This window comes from Tinamus guttatus, unplaced genomic scaffold (assembly GCF_059628265.1).
Source record: "Tinamus guttatus ecotype Peru unplaced genomic scaffold, ASM5962826v1 Tinamus_guttatus_pri_ptg000794l, whole genome shotgun sequence".
Classification (NCBI taxonomy): domain Eukaryota; kingdom Metazoa; phylum Chordata; class Aves; order Tinamiformes; family Tinamidae; genus Tinamus; species Tinamus guttatus.
Genome location: NW_028289328.1, coordinates 381,473 through 402,271, shown reverse-complemented (window position 1 = coordinate 402,271; position 20,799 = coordinate 381,473). Strand labels below are relative to the sequence as shown.

At 38.1% G+C, this 20,799-nt stretch overlaps 1 protein-coding gene across 2 annotated transcripts in view; it reads left to right on the top strand.

The window, feature by feature from the left end:
* Positions 1-20,799, top strand: part of UHRF2 (ubiquitin like with PHD and ring finger domains 2) — an 85,835-nt gene that overhangs the window by 23,524 nt on the left and 41,512 nt on the right. For both annotated transcript variants that reach the window (XM_088537505.1, XM_088537504.1), the window contains exons 3-4: positions 4,253-4,506; positions 19,674-19,892. In XM_088537505.1, the coding sequence (XP_088393631.1) occupies positions 4,253-4,506; positions 19,674-19,892 (473 nt within the window). The remainder of the gene's footprint in view (positions 1-4,252; positions 4,507-19,673; positions 19,893-20,799) is intronic.

Here is a 20,799-nt window from a genome sequence, read left to right as displayed (position 1 = left end):
GTTTGTTAGTATCAGGTCTAGCAACGCCCCTCTCCTTGTTGGCCCATCAACCACCTGCATCAAGAAGTTATCTGCAGTGTTCTGCAGGAGTCTCCCGGACTGTCTGTTCCTAGATGTGTGGTTATCCCAGCAGACGTCAGGGCCTAGGATTGTGAGGCTTCTTGCAGCTGCCTGTAGAAGTCTCACCCACTTCTTCTTCCTGGTCAGGAGGCCCGTGGAAAGCCCCTGTTGGGCTGTCCTTTAATCCTCACCCCCAGGTTCTCGACTCGCGCTTTGTCCTCTCCTATGCTTACATTAAAGAGCAGCTCCGCCACCTCGCCTTCCTGGCTTGTCCCTTCTGAAAAGCTGAAAGCCATCCATGGCCACGTTCCAGTCATGAGAGCTGTCCCACCAGGTCTCACTAATTGCAATGAGATCATGGCCCTGCAATCGCACACACATCTCTACTCCCCCGTGTTTATTCCCCATGCTGCGTGCGTTTACACAGAGGCATTTGAGTTGGGCTCCCAGCGTGCCCCTTTCTAGCTGGGGCAGCTCTAACCTGTCCATGTGACCTGTTTTGCTGTTTTCCCTCTTCAGCCTTGGGGCATCCTTCGCTGGCTCTGGAGTTAGGTTGGTGTGATTGGCACAGAATGCCATCCCTCATGTTATCACCTGCTTCCCTGATGATACCCTCCTCCCTCTCAAACCAAGTTTAAAGCCTTCTCCATGCGCCCCGTTAGCGTGTGACCAAGGACCCTCTTCCCCCTTTCAGAAAGATGAATCCCATCTGATGCCACTGTGTCTGGTGCCATGTGAGGCTTCCTATTGCCCAAAGTTTTGGTGATGACACTAGCCATGGAGCCATGTGTTATCCTCCTGTTTCTTTCCATGTTGCTGTCAGCACTGGGGAGAATGGAAGAAGAGATGGCCTGCACGCCTGAGAGTTCCTGATCATCTGACCCAGTTCTCAAAATCCCCTTAGATTGCCTCTGGGCTATGTGTTGCTACTTCCTCTCTTCTCACATGTAGGACCATCTCTTAGTATTCTCTTAGTTCCCTTCATCAGTTCCTCTCAGGATCTCACTACAGCCAAGGCTGTTGCTGATGATCATGTTCTTAACAGGTTGTTCTTTTTGGGGAAGAATTGGCAGCAAGTTCAACAAAGTGCCACCCTTTGACATTTAGATTAAGAAGATACCCTGACATCCTCTAGAAGCCTCATAGGCTGTTTGCATACCACTGTTTGTTAAAGCATGAAACGTCAAAAAAAGTCCTCTTATTGTTTCAAACAGGCAAAATGTAAACAAAGAACCATTGCTGGGTGGGACAGGTGATTTAATGACAACAGTTGCAGATAAGGCTGAGGTGCTCATTGCCTTGTTTGTATAGGGCTTCCGAAATGACCTGCTGCCTAGAGAAAGTGTTTGAGGAGGAAAGGAATTTCAAGCAGGGAGAGAGGATTAAGGCAGGGATATCTTGGGACATCCTGAAGAGGGTAACCCTGGGTGACTGGCTGGGGTGTATTCAAGGCTGTGAGGAGAGCTGAGGCTGTAGGCTGAAAGATCATGAAGATTGGGTAAGGTTTCTGATACTTGGAGAAAGCAAATGTTTTCTCTTTTTTTCCCCTCCAAAAATAAATAGAGTGAGTGAGACAGTAAGTTGGTCATTTTAACTTTTTTCATGGAATAGTCCTCTTGGAAGTTCTTTTTCGATGCATGAAGAAGGCAGTAATCATTTGGAATAGCCAGCATGTATGTTTTTTTTTAAGAATAAGTCATGCTTGATTAGTATGACCACCTTTATGATAAAATGACTGGATCTGTAAATGAGGGAAGGATATCAGTGTTGTCTACCTTGATTTTAGCAAAGCTTCAGTATGACTTTTTACAGTATACTTGTTTTTAGTAGGCCACGACAGTCAGGGTAGGTGGAATACTAAAGGAGTAAATAAAAATGACTGGATGGCTTAGTGTAGTGGTTAATGTTTCATATTCTACCCAGATGCTTGTTACAAGTGGGGTTCCTCAAGTGACTGTTCTGTGACCTCTCCTGTTTAATATCAGTGACGTGGAGGGGAAGGTGAAATGCACTTTCAGCAAGTTTGTGAACAAGAAGAACATTGTGGGGATGTAGCTGGCATGAGGCAGGCCTGCCATTTAGAAGGATATTTGTGGGCTGGAGGAATGGGCAGACAAGGCCTTTATGAAATGCAGAGTCCTGCAAATTGGGATGTGGCGGCCTGCTGCAGTGGCTGAGCATGGGCACTGTCTCCCCACCTGGGTAATGGCTTTGCTGGAGGGGATCTGGAGTTGCTGGGCAGCAGGATAACTCATGAGTTAGCAGTGCGTTGTAGCAGCACTGCAGCTGACAGTGTATCAGCAGGAGATGGGCTCTATCAACAGGACCGTAGCCGGTGGATCGAGGGAAGTGACTATTCTTCCTTACTTACAACTTCCTGCACAACATACTGCTTTCATTTTTGGGCGCCTCCAACGAGAAGGGCATTGAGGGTTATCAGAACTGTTCGGGGGAAGTTGTCTGATATTCCTCAGTTGTTTGTAACAGTTTGACCTTGCTGTATACATACTGTATATATATGCCGTAAACGAGGGTAGGAAGTCTGTTGGAGTAAGTTTGTGTATCACACTATGGAAGGATGCATGAAACACTTGCACTGGCTTCTTTCATGCTCTACTTGTGAGGACTTGGATAACACAGCTTCTCCAACAGTTTCAGAGGTGTCTACTGCAGCCGATGGGGTAATCCTTGCTAATGTGTCTTGACTGCATTTTCAAGAGGAGGAAGTTCAGAAGCACTTTAAGATTCAACTAATTGAAACCCCTAAGGTTATGGTAGGGAGGCTTTCTTGAGGGTTCCCTGCTGAAGTGCCCTTGTCCACCTTTTTATGTTTAGAATCAATATATTTAAAATGAAGCTGTCATTTTATTAAAAGGATTCATTCTGGTAAAACCTGTACTTTTGAATATTGTAAGATTGAATGAAAAAAATAGATGTTATGATTTTCTATGGGAGAAAAAGAAATGGGTTGGGGTTTCAAGATTGTTTTAAGAAAGTGAATGAAAATATGATAATCACATTTAAAATGTGCTTTATACATTGGTTTCTTAGGTTGACATAATTTTTAGCTCAGAAACTACCTTAATTTTCACTTCCAGATTATCTAACAGCACCCTAAATAATAGTAATTATAGATAATGTTTTTGGGTTGTCCCTGTCCACCTATAATCAAGTTATTTATGTTTTAGAAGTTAGAATTTGGATTTAGTAAGAAAATGTATCAATTTCTGCCACTCTCAACATACTTGACAAAGGCTATAGCACAAACCATGTATGTACCATATGATGACTTTTAAGACCTTTTCCATGGTATGGCTTTACAGTAGCTCTGTTGTAATGATGCTTTTTCTTATAGTTGGTGTACAGTGGAGGGCATGTAATTTAAAACATTTTTTATAGGCAATGTTTTGAATTCAATTAGTGTTTCAAAAAAACCTCATAGCTTTTTAACTGTAAAAATGCATTGTTCTCTTTATTAAAAACACATCTGCTTAGTTTGCTGAAGACTTGAGAAAGTATGCAAGGAGCTAAGTGAATGGAACATAGAATACATACATATTACACAGTACACATTAGATAAAATAGTAAAGTCATTTTGAGTACTTGGTGGTGACTTGTTGTGAGCACAGAAAGGAGAAATGTCGTGAGATATTTATGTTTCTTATAGTCAAAAAAAAATTAGCTGACTGTGATGTCAACTTTGTTAGACTTGAAGAGCCTTCTTCCTCTTCTGGTCTCCCACCTTGCAGGATTCAGAAGCATAGCAGTCTAGAAGGACAGGAGGTTAAGTAATAACTCCAGTTTGGAGGTCCAGTAAATTCTTAGAATCCTGTGATTGTAAACTGTTTTTTAAGGCTTTAAAAATATAAGCATAGTTTAGTCATAAAAAACAATTCTGTGTAGTCAGTGAAAGAGAATAGTGAAAGACAGATTGAACTAACTTTTACGTTACAAAAAAAAAAATTCATCTAGCTTCCCTTTTCTATTCATACCCCATTTTAGGAGAACAGAGAAATAAAACACCGAAAACTAAAATATTAGTTATTAATGACTGCATTTTACTTGAACTTGCGTGAGCAAAACCAGTTACTGGAATTTAATGTTATCCTGAAGTAGTTGAATAATCAATTGTGGCCTTTTAATCAAGGTGGTAGAAAGCAAACATGAATTCATTATTGGATTTTCCTTTTAGATAAACGAACTGGTGGATGCCCGAGATGTCAGCATTGGAGCCTGGTTTGAAGCTCACATAGAAAATGTTACCCGAGCAACAAAGGGACATAAGAATGGTAAAGCTCAAGGAAAGAGTGGTAACACATACAAAAGGACTAATGGAAACTTAAGTCAAGATCACTCTAGAAATAACTTGGACAGTACACCATCCACATCTTACTCAGACTGTATGGACACTGATGAAGAAGCTATTTATCATATCAAGTATGATGAGTAAGTGCTCCTGATATTATTTTGAAGACATCACATATTGTTATGCGGTTTTGTATAAACCAAGAATTTCTTGAAGAAACATGGAACCAAAGAAAGCAAGTTCAATGGTGCAACCAAGAAAAAATATTAAACATAACACCTATCAGTTGGATATAGTGAATACCTTGCGAGTATTGAATTTTTTTATTCCTAAGTACCGGTCAAGTATTAATTCCTCAGTCATGCCTTTACGAAACTTAACCCATCCTCTTTTATAAGAAAAGTTAATGGTAAAATCATTTTTTCTGAAAGTGTTTTTCACGTAATACATGAGTTTAATTAACAGTCAAGTTAACTATGGCCATTCGTAGTGGTTGCAGTTTAATGGAGTTTCTTATCGGCAACATTGTACCATTGCATTCCCCTGAGGAGTTGATCTTTCTTTTATTTTTTTAATAACATCTGTTGAAGCACCAAATTAAGCTGCTAGAAGAATAGAGTCAGAGTTTTAATTTCTTTTACTGAGAATAGTAAATGTTTAAGTATTTAGTGAAATATCAAAAGCTGCAAGAAGTGCATGGAAACAATCATCAAGGATGATCGTAATTGAGTTGTTTCTCTTAAAAGATACAAGTATATTGTGGTGTCTTTAAGACTGTTTATCTTTGCAACGCTGCAGATGCACTTAAGTGAGTCGGGGTAAAGATTTGTGAGAAAGCGTGTTTCTAATTGTTTCAGTGAAATTATATTTCTAATTTTGTGGATATTCTTTATCAGCAATATCAGATAAAGTGTAGAAACACAGTGTGACATGATGGTCACTGAAGTCACAATTATTTACTTGATCAGTCTAAGTTGAGTTTTTGGAAAGAAAATTATTCAAAAGTGTTCTAGCAAGCATAACCTGTACTTTTATAAGTTACAGGGGTTTATTTTAGTGGAAATTAACATGCACATTTGTAGAGTGTTTTGTGTGCACTCATAGCACTTTGTTTTCATGTATGTTTACCCTTCTTTTATCCTGAGGCCACACATGTATCCTCTCACCTGTGTACATCATATGGATAAATAAGAAGGTCACAATGTGCTTTGCCACTCAATTCTGTTCTGCTTCTAATCAGCTTATTCTCATCTAATTTCTGGTGTCTTGTTACTCGTTTGAGGTTCATACTGTATTGTAAATTCTTTCTCTGCACATAGTTGTTCATGGATGTTCTACTCCTCAGCTTTGGACTGAATGCTACCAGACTTCTCTGATCTAGCTGTGTTGTTTTCTGTGCTGAAGAAGCTCTCCTTTCTTTTACTCTATACAAGATGATTTTACTGGTCAAGGACCGTTTAGCTCTGCCTTTTCTACAGTAGTTATCTGTATACAAGAGATGAAAGTACTTGCAGTATCAGAAGCAAATTAAAATGGACTTACAAATGGATTTGTAAAGACATCAGAATTCAATTGTAGAATTGCTTTTTTATCTTGCAGTTTGAAGAAATCTCACCAAAACGAAGGTCACAGCTAACGGTCCACTGCAAACCCATGACTTTGATTTCAGGACTTCAGTATAATGGCAAATAAAGTTTACTATCTACTCTACTTTTGTGTTCTGGCAGATTTAGTCTGACAATACAAAAACGGAAAAGCTCAAACAACATATGTTTTATTGATGCCTGGAACCAGTTATTCTAGAAGCAATGTTTAGGTAGTAATTATTGGAAAGTGGTTCAATCCTACTACTTAAAAGCATCAACAGATTTGGGTTTCATTCTGTCTTTTTCTTTCTAGCCAGAGATATTTTGCAGTCTCGTTAAGAGAAGTAGTTAACCGATCATTCATTCTTTCCTAACACAGTAACTTAAAAGTGGCTGCGTTCTCCAAAGAACAACCATTCTTAGAGGATGAAGTTGTCTTACCTGAGAAGGTGGTGTTAACAGTGGCAGTGCTCGGTTTTTATATCACAAGTCCTGTGTAAAATTTTCACTTTTCCTCTCTTGCTCCCATTGCCTGTTTCAGAGGTCTGTCTACAGCAAGTATGAAGGGGGAAAATGGCAAGGCTTTTCTGGTAAAGAACATGGTGAAGAGAAATTAGGCTTTCTGTATGAGGACTTTTGTTACAGTAATTTTCACCCACCAGTTCCTCTTGACTGTGGTCACTGCCAATTGAGAGCAACATATCTGTTCTTACTTGGTAAGGAACAGAATAGCTGAATTTCTTCGCTTCAGATGCTGTAGGCCGAGCATTTCATTGCAGGACTGTAGTGTCTATGAGACTACCTCTAGGAGGGGTGGGTCTGTTCATAGAAAACATGTCTCCATTTGGAGGAACCTCTATGCACCTCTAAGTTCCGGATTAAACAGAGTTCTTCATAAACCAAATAATTAAAAGCCATGCTGTACATGCTTGAGAGTGCTGTCTTCATCAGTGAGGGAGAGACCAGAGGACCAGCTTTATCAGTACTGTCATTCCATCAGCCTTTGGTATTTCCTGTCATCCAGTCGTGCTGTCAGTGCTTTTCTTTGATACTTCCTCTTGTGCTTTAGTTTCTGAAGGTAGCCTTTTGCCTTGAGGTTGCCTGTTCATAGGTGTGTTCCTACTTCTGTCAGTTGTCCCCTTCTTCCTTTTCTGATGCTTCATTCACTATATTTCTGTTTCACCTCTGCATGTGCTGGTATCGCAGATGGACACTAGAGACTTTGTCAGGGCTTGATACCAGATTTCATGTTGTGCATTAATCCAGCCTTCTCTTCTGCCCCAAGCAACTGTCTTTTATTATGAAAGAATACAAGAAACTGAAGATCTGAGACGTGCTTAAGATACTAAAGTTAACTGAGGTAACTCTAGATTTGGTCTTTGCCACAGGTGCCTACTAAAGGATCAGAATTAGGTGATAAGCAGTAGAATTGAATAGCTTAACGTGACACGAGTCTAGACAAGTCTTAGAGTACATCGGAAAGCTTGCCATAACCTCACTCTGTTTTGCATTTATTGTGCAGTGTTTGCTACAGTTTTTTTACTTTCAGGGAGACAATGCTTGGTATGTGAATGATAGATGTTTGATGCTTAGGTCTTCATTAAAGTAGTGGAAAGATTTGTTTTACAAACAGATGCTGGGTTTTTTTCTCCTTGCATTTTTTTGTTCAAATAATAAAGACCTTAGTCTATTTACCTTTACCTTACGTACTGATTTGTTAATCTTACCTTGGTGGTCACCACGATGGCTAGTGTTTGCAGCCTGAGGAATGTCAGCATGCATGACCATAGCTGTCAATACACAAATAAGCAAGTATAAGTCACAGAATCACAGAATGGCTGAGTGTGTGTGTGTAGCATTCTGTTCAGAACGCTCCCATTCTGGTGATGATACCTGCAGGGTATTGTATCAGTCAACAGAGAAGTTGTATTTTGGGGTGATTCCTACCTGCATGAAGGTATGCATGCTTCATGGCGTGAAGCATGCTATTCTCTGGTTAACTCTTCTAGGCACTTAGCAAAAGTGATTGTCTGTTTTTCCTGTGTTTAATAGAAGTTGTGGAATGGTGCCCTCTGAGCCCCCACAGAGGTGCAAAACTAGAAGTTCTCTGAGGTGTCCTTGTGCCTCAGTCCAGCGAGAGACTGCAGACCCTCTGTTTTGTTTAGGATCTGTGCTGGAGGTTTTCATGATCCATCAGAAGTTAAATGGATCTCTTGTCTCTGATGTTGTGAGGAGCCCCTCAGAAGAGCAGTGTGATGCAGTCATGGGGGACTGTTTTGCCCAGCCTGGTTAAGGCAGTTTAGGTATCCAGATGGCCATTGCTGTTAGTGAGAATTCCTTAAAAACTCCAGAAGGTTCATGGATTTTTACAGGCAGAGATTGGAATACTGCGTCCTTCTAACCCCTTGTACTCTTCCTTCTCCCCCTTGCCAGTTTTGAGTACTTTTTCTTGTTAAAATAAACCTGGTCTGTGTTGGTGAGCTATGTCTTTATTGGTAACAAGAAGTTTTTAACATGAGACTTGCATTGCAAAATATGCCAACCTTGTTGTTATACAAGCATGTTCCTTGTCTAAGAGAGGATATTTTTATTAATTATCCAGTGGATCTTGAGTGTAAATATACCTGTTAGTCTTTGCTGGCATTTCAGCTCACTTTAGTGGTTTCCTTTCTCAGGCCTCTCTCACTTCACGTTATGTAAGTTAAGTTTTCTGCTGGGTGCTTCTACCTGTAATTAATGGAGTGGAAAACTGATGTTTGCTGTTAACTTTTAGAGCCTGTGGAAACCAGCTTGCTGTTTCATCTCCTCAGGAAGACAATTTTCCTGATTTCTTTCACTTATGCAGGGAGAATTGACAACCTGTGTTTTTGTTGTTGTTATCTTACAAAGTTTCATTTTGGACCCAGTTTAAGTTTTGACTTAAACTAAACTTGAATCTGATTTTCATTTTCATTAGGAAAATAGTTAATGCCAAAAAGTCACATCTTTCCAGATAAGGGATGTAAACTAGGCCTTGCCCAATGTGCTTGTGACCAAATCTTTCAGGTGGGGTGGCTTCAGTTGTTCATGTCGCTACCTGAAAGATTGAAGGATACATTAATTTCAGAGTTGGCTTCAGTTAGGACGTTGGCAATATGAAAATTCATTGCAAGACTGCTAAGACAGACTTACACTTAAGCATGCCCTGTCAGGGTGCACGTATATTGGTAATCTGACCAAAGAATGTCTCCACTTCGGGCATGTTCCGGACGCCCAGGTGGCTGTGCCGTGCGGACCGTCCTGGCGACCGTCCTGGTGAGCTTCCCTGCACGCAGCCTGGCAGAGCAGACATCGCCATGAGGATGTCCTGGCTTGGACAGAGCGCTCTGGGCACGGTGACCCCCGCAGGTTCCCTAGGGAGGACTCAGCTGCATAGCTTTTGGTGGCAGTGCATTCACACGTGTTCCTGGTAATGCCTTCTCCCCTCCCAGTCCCAAAGAAAAAAGTGGAAATAAGCAGAATATGTGCAGATCTGTGTTTGTTACAAAGGTGTTTGCCAGCATTTGTATTTATAATGTGGGCAGTGCATTTCCTGGAAATAAAGTCACTGGTGAATAGTGCATCACATGGATGCATGAAGAATTCACGTTAATCTTTTTCAGTGTTAACTTTGCTCAGTTATGGAGTAACATGAGAATTACTGTGAAGTTGTTGATTCTTCTGCATTTATGTATTAATGTGTTATATACTTTTACCAAATACTATTATTAATTTGGACCTGAAGTCTTCAAGAGTAGATGAAGAACATATGGTGCTTAAGTCTATAGAGCCATTAAAAAAAGAAAAAAAAGAAAAAAAAAGACATTCATAACCCCAAAGGCTTTTAACGACTTTGCAGCAGTGTTTGAAGATAAAGGCACATATGAATGCGCTTTTGGTACACCTGTAAGTATGGGACTGGGTATTATAATTTCTTTTTAGGCATTATTTTTAATGGAGCCACTAGTCTCCTTTAAGCTGTGTAAAAACTTATTAAAAAAGGAGGTGTGAAAAATAACAGTAACAAAAATAACAGTAACCTTAGAGCTTGAAAGTCGTAAAATGGCTGACTGATCTCAGTGACCCAGGACATCTGTTGGGATTCTGATGTTCCTAAATATAAATTGAGCTAATACAGTTGTATCAGTCAGTCAGCGGTAGTTTTCATCTGGAAGTGGAAGTTTACAGTTTAAATACTGCCTAAATACGTTGACAGAGGTCAACTCTGTTCTTATTTGTTGTGGATCTTTTTTTTCTTCTGGGAGTAATTTGTGGCACTGTCTCTTTTTTACCATTCTAAGCTTACTGTCTGCTTGAGCTGTTGCAGTATTGGAGGTCCAGGAATATTGTGTTAGCCAAGAGAGAGATAAAATTAGGAACTTGGGCAACACACTTTACTTAGGGGAATGGGAAACAGTACAAGATAAAAAGAAAAATAAAGGAAAAGAGGTGGAGATAATCCCATTTGATTTATTTTGAAGTATTCTTTTTTTCCCCCAAAGTCTTTGCCTTCCCAGATGGAAAATGCTTATTTTATGTTGAAGAAGAACAGTCTTTAAGTATAGAGTGACTTCTCATAGTCACAACAATTACCTTGTTTTATGTTTTTCTCGGATAGCCTTAATTCTATTAATCCAGGTCTAATCAGGGATACAGTCAGTAAAACAAATGAACTCTGCTTGAAAGCGGAGTGAAGAGAAATAGTTCCTGGTGAAGGCTAAAAGTGTTACTCAATATCCATTTTAAAAAAGGAGATGACAAAATAAAAAAGCATAGTGGTGTTTTATTTTATTTACATTCCATTTTTATCCATATATTCTGTCCCGCTTTAGCTATTCTCCTCGCCTCGCCTGGCCTATTTCCAATGAAATTATTTAGGGATTTATAGGTCAGAGAAATAACTGATAACTACCCACTAGCAATCATGTACTTTTATAGACTTCCACATTTTTTTTTATGTGTATATCTATACCTCTCTCTATATCAGGGTTTCACTGATTTGTCATAATGTTCAAGAATTTTGGTCCTTCTGTGTGCAGTGTAAGTAGTGATAGTTTTGCATTCTTGTGAGCTTTCTTATTGGAGGCTGAAACTGTCTATCTTCTCAAAATTGTAAGTTTGTGTTATTGGAAATCATAGATCAATTTAAGGAAGTGAGAAGGCAAATAAGCAGTGGTCTAAAATAGGCACATCATTCCTTGTTCTAAATACTGCCTTGTCAAGGAACAAGACATTTTCTGCTTGAAAGTGTCTCCTTAGCTGAAGAGAGTAGAACAGTATTAAGTTTGTTTTTTTCTTCCTTGGAAAATGATTTGTAGTTGAGACTTGTTTAAAGGGATATTTTCAGAATATTTTTAGTGCAGAATGTACAGATAGAAGTGTTACTGTGGGACTTAGTAGAGAATTGCAGTAGGTGACACTTCTACTAGTTCGTAAATTGATTTTTGAAACGAAAAAGATATAATCAAGGATTATGGGCTGTTTTCAGATGTGGCGGCCACTGCTCCTTCTTCTTACCTTACTTCCCAACTATAAGTACTCCTGTCATTTAACTTGTGTTCAACTTAGTACTTTTGTAGCTGTAGGGTATAGTGTCCCCGTTTGCTGATATTTCTAAAAAGTAACCCACTAAATGAACATTACTGGTTTTCATCTCATTGAGGCAATCCGAACAGTTTGCCCTGTGACTGTGCAATATGCACAGATCAGGGTAAACAGGGTAAAGGAAGAGTACTTTTTCTTTGGATGTATCCCCTTGGGCAGACTTAGCAGCAGTGTGTCCTACAAGCAGAATTTTGTTTCATCTTCCATGAAGAAAGGCCAAAATAATTCATTTTATACACAGTTTATTTTTCAAATCTTCCTTGTAATCATATTTAGCTGAAATATATGTGTATATATATTTTTATGTTAAGCTCAGGAAAAAGCCCATATCAGGAAAGTATATATAAATTTCAAGCATATTTCAAATCTGAGCATTTGAAGTGGGGAGACTAGGTAGTTATTTCTTCTAGAGAATGATATTTCTTTGGAGAGAAATTTGAGTAAGTGTCAGGAGCCACAGACCTTCATCTTGGTTACTCTGGAGTTCCAGAAAGGGAATAAAGGCAAGGGCTAGAGCTGCATTACCTGCGTGGCAGAGTCTTCCCAAGGAAAATAGATTTGCCTGGACCTTCTGTCAGGATTATTATTATTATTATTATTATTATTATTATTATTATTATTATTATTATTATTATTATTATTATCTGGTTAGCCTGGATTACTACTGAGAGCGTTCATCTCCTGTATTAGCTGAATGTTTTTTCTAGGCTCTTGTGTCAGTTCAATATGTATGAGTTTTAGTCATTCAAAAATCACAGAGACAATATTAGACAATGCTGAAAGAATAGGAGACCTGCTGAATAGTGGTTTGTGTCTTCATTCGATGAGTTTTGAGTAGGGAAAACCACTTCGTTGCAGTTGTCCACCTTCATAAATCCAAACTTAAGGTCATTTCCTAAGTAGGCTGCATTGTTGCTTTACTGATGTTAATTTCAAGAAATGAAAGAATATGTAGGAATCCTAAATGTCTGGTTTTCTGTGGATTTACTTACCGTATCACCTATGTTTGAGTAAGCTGAAGGATAATGCATTTATTTCATGCTTTGCATTCTTCAAGTTTTTGACAAACCAGCATTAACTGTTTTAAACATTTTAAAGGTTGTGCAGACTTTCTACCAATTGGAAAGGAAATCAGGAGGAAAGGGTCAGGAGAAAAGCTGGATGTTTGTGATGGCTGTTTAGAGAAAAAACTTGCTAAAAGAACAGAACGGATAAACTGCCTTGTTACACAGTCGGGGAGGGAGAGCTTTGCTGGCTTGTTGCCATTCAGGAATCCTACTGTGAAATGTCAACAGTTAAAACCGTAGGGTTCTTCTGTAAACTTCTACTTGGGGATGAAAGAAGATATATAGTAAATGAGGAAGTGATTGAGCTCTTTCCGCTTTTTATTAGTCTTTTGTTAGTCCTAGATGTTCTCACATGATTGAACACCAGGGGAAAGGTTATTCAATAACTACATCTTCTGGTAGCTGCGTTCTTTCTGTCATCCTGTATGCTCAGTAGTGGTTCCAAAGCAGCTGTATTTCAAATGTTATTGCTGATTTTGACATAGTTGGTTTTATAAGGTGTAACAGAATACTAAATATTCTTCTTTATATGTATGTCTTACTGTTTCCACACTTTGGAAAACAAAGTATTGAGACAACTTTTCTTCTCTGAAAGTATCAATATCTTCCAACCATATAAGACAAGCAGTGCAGTGTTGCACATCTGGATGTTAGTTTTTCTGATATTTTGAATGAAAACTATTAGGGAAGTAAGATATTTTTCTTCTGGTTATTAATTCGAATAATTTCTTCCTCAGTGTTTAACCTGCTAAACTGTTGAGGTCTGTATTTTTTGTTTGTTAGGTGATGTTTTGCAAGATGTTGTTTACTTCCATACATCTGATTTTATCTATACTGTGGTGTCGGTTTCTTTCGGGGGTGAAGTGTGTGTGTGTGTGTGTGTGTACGCACACATGCGCCCTTCCAATTTTCCATTTCTGGTTATTTCTTATTACTGTGTTGGCTGGGAAAATGAATTATGGTATTTTTCTTTTTGTAGTGGAAAATAACAATTGTAGTAAGATTTATTGCGTGCTAACATTATGCATCATCATGCCTGGAGGAGGGGCAGGGAAGTCCTGATATTCTGCTTTTGTTCCACTACATGAATTTCTTGTGTTTATCTTTCCAGTTTCAGCTGTTCTAGGAACGTTTTAGGAATGCTCAGATACCAACTGTAGCCAAGAAATACTGGAGTTTTTAATTCTTGAGTAGTTTATTGCTAAAGAAGATGCCTATTGAGACAAGAAATAATATGAAAAACTTGTTGAGCTAATAATAACATTCACAGTTTGAGGTAAGGGAGTTTGGATTAACAAAGAATTCTTAGAGGCAGTATTCATCCAGCTGTTATGACTATAGTTACTGTTACCATTTCTGCTTTTTAACTATTAGATGCCTAGAATAATTAAAAACAAAGAAAAAAAAGATAGTAGGATCTTAAATTTGTTGAAGTTCAAAGGCTAAATTATGTCAGCTTCAATTGAATTTTACCAAACCTACAGTGGCCTAATTAGAGCAGAATTTTGTGTGTTGTGTTCAGTAAATTAGGTTTAGTATCTGCTGTGAAACATGCAGATTGTCAATTCTCTTTAGAGTCACCTTAAAATTTTAAAAGAAAGTCAACAGATAAGCAAACATCTTTATTAAAGATACTAATGTCTAACAGTAGTCTTTTTTATGGTTTGCTGGCATGGGCTCTTCACTTAGTTCTTGAGGCTTGTTAAAAATTCGTATTTGTTTTGCATCTTTCAATTGCTACAAACCTGTCTACTTCCATTTTGTGATACTGCAATTGCATATTAGTCTTACTCATTTAGGATCTTAGGTTTTAAACTAAAATGGTGTGATTTATACAAATAACATGGTATGGTATGCTGGTCACAGGTATGTTTACCTGTGGTAAACTTAACATGACGTGAGTAGCATTATCCAGTATCAGTCTATTTTTTCTGTACTTATTGTGGCATTGACTAGTTGTGACATTAGTTACATCTGTCTGTTCTGCTCGTGTTGTCGTGGATGAATGTGAAATGTTAACAATGTTCCCTGTAAAGGAATTTTACATCTTATCTTCTTGAAGAAATGGTTCCTTGATCTAGGAATGGAACCAGAATATACAACTGTAAGAGTCTGTTACGTGTTAGTCTTTTTATCCAGAAACTTCCTGACAGGCAAAAACTAAGAGCTCCAAGGAAGGAAGGTTTTTTCCATTGATCCCCTTTTGTGTCAATTTTTCTATGGATAAGTAACAGTTCATTTCTGAAAGTTCCTGGCTAGAGACATGAGAGAACTCAACTGGAGTGCCTTTTTTATTATTTATTTCTCAGTACACAGCATCCTTGTTGTTTTTATTGTTGACCAGTTTCTAGGTTTCAGATGTATGCACTTAAGCTGAAGGCTTGATTTCTCTGCTAGATTGACTGAATTTCTCTTCAATGGCACTAACTACTTAAATGGTTACAAGATTTTCATTTCAAAAATTCAAAGTATGTTTTTCTCAATTTTTGGCACTCTGTTTCTTCTTAGCCATATAGGGACTTCATTTTTTTTGAATGAAAATACCATCTGAGATCAGTTCTGATCTGAAAGTAGTGGAAGGCAAATGATACCTTAAATGAACACCTTTCCCATAGTGACTTCAAGAGGAAACTGGCATTAAGGGAAAAACATGCACTAGAAGGATGTTTATTGTTTATTCAGTGTTCTTTTGTTTATTTTTATCCTGGAAGATAAAAAGTCAAAAGAGTTGAGTGAAGTGAAGGCCTCTTGAGTGTGCTAGCTTTTGATGAACTTCTTGATGAACTGCTGTGAAACAATTGTATAGTTCATGGAAGATAGGGAACCTTAAAATTTATTTTTTGTTTAAAAGCCTGATTTGTGTGGTGGCTGTATGTTTCCCTGTAGAATTTGCTCAGGTTGGGGCAAAATGTTTTGTGACCAGTTCCAGTAATAGAAGAAATTCTGCTTTAATGGTTGTGCCTTAGCTATGTGCTGCATAGTAGTTCATTATAGAGGTGCTCTTGAAGCATCAGTTGTCTTGTGGAAACATTAAACCAAATTTTCTAAACCAAATCAAGTCCCCTTGTAAATCTTCCAAAGGGAATTTTCTGGAGATAAGTCTCTGAGTAGCAGGTAAGAGAAGAAATTTGCTCAGTGAAGTCTCTGCCTTTCTTTTCTTTTCTTCAAGAGTAGTTAGTTTCCCTGTGTCAAGTGCTATCTGTTTTGGTTGTTCTGCTCGCACTCGCTAGCAGTCATCTTTGTTTGGGTTCTTTTATCAGATCCTTCTGAGAACAGAGCTGGCATCATTGTTAAGAAAGAAGAAAATCTTGCAAGTTTCTCATCCCTCAGCAGGAGGGATTCTGTTCTGAATTGTGCAGAAATGAGGAAAAGGGCACAAAGATGAATCTGGGACAAAACAGCTCTCAGTGATGAAGTAAAAGATGAGTTTGTCCAAATGTCTCCTTGGAAGAAGAGAGCCCGAAAAGGATTTTAATTTTAGAAAAAGAATGGATTTTCAGAGGGAGGTTAATATTTATGAATCAGGACTATCGTAAATCACACTTGTTTAATTCTTCATGGAGAATAACACTGGAACTTCCTTAATGTGCACTGTATTTTTATAGCTGTGCTTGTCTCATGCATACAGTTTACTGCTGCAGTCTTCACTTAGTTCTTGGTGTTCATTATTGAAATGTCCATTTACTTTTTTTTTTTTCTTCTTTACTATGCAGATGCTTAGAGTGGTTTCTGTTTTCATCTTCAAGTAAACCGATTCTCTATTTACTCCATCCTGCTTTCTGTCTTCTCTGAATTTTAGGAAGGGTTTGTTGTAAAATAATTGGTTTTGAAGAATATACAGAAGCTCAGTTTTTTGTGTTTTTGGTAGCCTGTTGTACTATAATGCTATGTCATTATCTAGGCTTATCAATAAAATAGAAATTCTATCATTATAGTTGTTTCTAGCATTGTTTTCCTTACCTGTAAATGAACGAGTTTTATTGGTCTATTGTAGCTGGGCATATTTCAGTTGTAATAGATTACCATATAGCTGCAGAATAGTTCTTTAAGGGGAAATCTACAAGACAAAAGGTAAATACAAAGGTTGACTTTGCAGTAAGCGTTCTCAAATTTAAAGTAGAGTAAAAAAACACAAGTTGCGAAGAGTTGCATCACATGACATGGTGATTTGAATAGCAGCTGTATCCCAAATATCTGTGAACTGTTCTAATCTAGCAGACTTTGGAAGTTAAAAACTAAATCCTGAGTGTATTCCCCCTAAACATTTATGGATTTTTCTAAGTGCTTAAAGATGCATGTTTCTCTTTCTTTGCTGTTGGTGTTTGCCTACCGTACAACCACTTTTAAACTGCTCACAAAATCACAAATGATTGATAGGCTGATAGGAGAGGACTTCTGGAGATCACCTAGGCCAAAGTATCTAGCACATGACCTGCTCCAGCAGGGACACCCAGAGCACCTGGCACCGGGTGGCATCCAGGCGGGCTTGGAAGATCTCTGGAGGAGACTCCACAGCCTCTGGGCGACCTTGTCCCAGTGCTCTGACACCTTCATGGTCAAGAAGGTTTTCCTCAAATTCAGGTGGAACTTCCTGTGCTTCTGTTTTTCCCCATTGCTTCTTGTTCTGTCACCGGCCATCAGTGAGAAAAGTCTAGTCCTGTGCTCTCTACACTCTCTTTAGATACACGTAGACACTGGCAAAATCTACCCTCAGCCTTCTTCTCTCCAGGCCCAGCTGTCTCAGCATCTCCTCACAGGAGAGATGCTCCAGGCCCCTCATCATCTTCACGTCCCTCTTGCACCGGCGACGCCAGCGCTGGACACAGCACTCCGTGTGCTGAGCAGGGCTGAGCAGAGGGGCAGGATCACCACCTTCTACCTGCTGGCCGCACTGTGTCCAATGCACCCAGGATGCTGGTGGCCTTCTTGCCACGAGAGCACGTTGCTGCCTCGCAGTCAGTCCGTAGTCCACCAGGACTCACAGGTCCTTCTTTGTGGAGTTGCTCTGCAGCAGGTCAGCCGCCACATGTGGTAGTTTCTCCCTTGGTGCTGGACTCTGCACTTGTCTTCGTTGAACTCCCTGAGGTTCCTCTCTGCCCAGCTCTCCTGCTTGTCAGGGTCCATCCGTTGCAGTTTGTGTTTTGTAAACAAAACAAATTAGATGTTCTAAACAATTTTAAGTCATGTTTTAGATACTTGCAAAATAGACGATAAATAAAGTCCTGAACACAGAAAACCAGCCCCTAATGGCTTTCCCCCCGCCCCAACCCATTTGTGTAGCAGCAGACTGATATGTCAGATTTAACAGAAGAAGTGTAAAGAAATATAATGATCCCAGGTAAAAGATAATGTCTCAACTTGTGTCAATGAACTTTGAATAAACTGTTTTAGAGTGGACATCAGAGATGTGACAGACTCAGCTGCTCCTGGGAGTAGTTTATATACTTCTTACATACTTGTTTATGCAGTAAGTTAAAATGTGTATTTTCCTGAAAAACTGTTGTTTTTTTTTTTTTGCTTCAGATAAGCTTGCTGGAAAGTCATTAACTTATGCCTTATTAGTTAGTTTAAATTTTGCAATTGGGATTTAACTGTACCGTTTGACAGAAGTTTATAAAAATCTGAGTGTACTTGCTAAAATAATTATATGATGGGTATTTGCTTTGTCATTCAGAGCTTTTTTTTTTTTAAGAAAAAAGTTTTAAAGTTTTTTAGATCTAGTTTTAGACATTTGTACTGGTATAATAATGGAAATTCTGTTTACCTGCAGAATCAGAAGTCTTGATGTTTTTAATGTGACATTTTATTTTTACTTTTCTTTTTTTTTTTTTTTTTTTTTTTTGTAGCAGCTTTTTTCCTTCCAGCATTTTTTCTGTGCTATCTGTAGTACAGTATCTGGTTTTCTTTTTTCAGCACATGGGAAGACTATGAAACTTCTACTGTTATTGAAATGTTGTGACTGTATTGTTAGGATGAAAAATTAAGGTCCTCCAAACTTGATTTTTTTCTTTTCTTTTTTTTTCTTTTTTTTTTTTTTTTGCATTTTAATTGTGCTGCTGACAAATATTCCACCAGCAGAGGAGGAAGAAGAACACAATTGCTCATAAACCTCAGGAATTTGTGTTTAATGTTCTGGAAAATATTGTGTAAAATTGTGGAGAAAGCCATAGGGTATCCATTGAAAAAGAACAGATCAATGACAATTTCTTAGATATGATTTAATGAACTATTTTCTTGCAACTTCATTTGTTTCTAATACTGTTGCATTTCTTACCACATCTTGTCAAGAAAAGTGTGGTGTCAAGAGAAGAAAGAATGATCTTCCTGTTTAAATTTTTTTCATTCTAAACCTTTCCTTAGGTAATCTAAAATGGGAAATATTTTTAAACTGTTGCCTCGTGTCTCTCAAAGATAGTTCTCTTTCTTGCTCCTTGAGTGTTGTAATTAACCTTTTTTAAAAAAGAGTTGATGCGTGAATGTCAACTTGGACTATATTCATCCTCTGGATCTGATACGCTGTGGGTACAGAGTGAGACTTTAAGAAGAGCTGTGTTAAGTGTGTTTCTGTGTAGGTTAGTGGAGATGTAACGGATCTATGAAAACAGAGTTAAACTAGTAATATGCTGTTCTGAAAATTTTAGTTATGATCTTTGATTTTTCATTGTTGGTCTACTTGGAACATTGTCTTTTCTGGGAGCAAATTTGGTCTATATCTGTGCTGAAGCTTGAATCTAACTGCATTCCAGTTACTTCTTTTTTTTTTGGGGGGGGAAACTGTTTTCAAGCAGTTTTAAGAACTGATGGAGGCTGTTTCTGTCTGAGATTAGTCAAATTACAGATCTGTATTTAGATTAAAATTCAATTTTCATAAAAATAGTAGATCAGTTTTACATAGTCTAAAATAGTAGATCAGTTTTACATAGTCTTTTTATATTCCCCATAGTCATGTAAAAAATATGCTTGTAACAGATACTGTCTGACTTTTTTCTTTCATAGGAGTAGTAATTATTACTGTTGATTTCACTTTTCAAGGTACCCAGAGAATGGCATAGTAGAAATGGACACCAGTAATCTTCGACCCCGAGCAAGAACCATTCTGAAGTGGAGTGAACTAAAAGTGGGTGATGTGGTGATGGTTAACTACAATGTTGAGACTCCAGAAGAAAGAGGATTTTGGTTTGATGCAGAAATTACCTCTTTGAGAGAAATCTCAAGGACTAACAAAGAGGTTCATGCTAAAATTCTGCTGGGGTAAGATTTGTTTGACCAATTAGTAAAGTCTGTTTACATATCTTAGAAAGTATGTTCTTTTTTTCCTGCTAGTCATCACTAAATGAAAATTAACGTGCTACTTCATTTCCAGAGCTGTCTGAGTCATGGGATTACAGTGCATGGTTGGTAGGGTGTGGATACTTAGTCATATAGTTGGAATTTTTGCTTTTCCTGAAATTGCTGGAGGCACTGATAGAGTTTCTTATATTTTCTGAAATTCCAGTGATTGGAATATACATATCTAAATATATACACGTATATATTCTATCAAAGCAGAGCCACATATTTTCAGTAATTTTTGAGTCATTTGAGAATATCTAGGTGTTACTGAGTGTGCTGATCTTTTTCTAAGTCTCTGAACTGACTGTTACAATTTTTTAATGCAAAAATGTTCATTAGAAAAATATAGTTTGTGGTAAGTGTTAGTGGAACTACAGGGATACATATGTTATTGGAATTTTTATGTGGGCTAACTTATCTCTTTTTTGGTTTATTTCCCTTTTGGGTTTCTTATGAAATCCGTAAGGATTGAAACTTTTGGATTCCTACTTTCTGCAGAAATCCAGATGACATTACTTTAAATAAGTGTGTGATTGCCTTCTTAGGAAAGAAAGGATGAACAATCTTTATGGACAGTCTGCCGAAGAATTCACTCTACCCTTCCCCCTCCGACAGTTTTCCATGTTCCTTTAACATAATGCTTTTTTCACCATATTGTATTCACAAAGAAACTGAATACAATTGGATCCAATTGGTCGTCTTCATCCTTTCAGAAGAGGGAGGCAAGAGCATTTGTACACTATGAGTGAAATTGATGTTAAAGCTGAAAAATGGAACTGAAGTGAAAATTTCTCTTTACTTACATGATTGATTTAATGTTGGCATG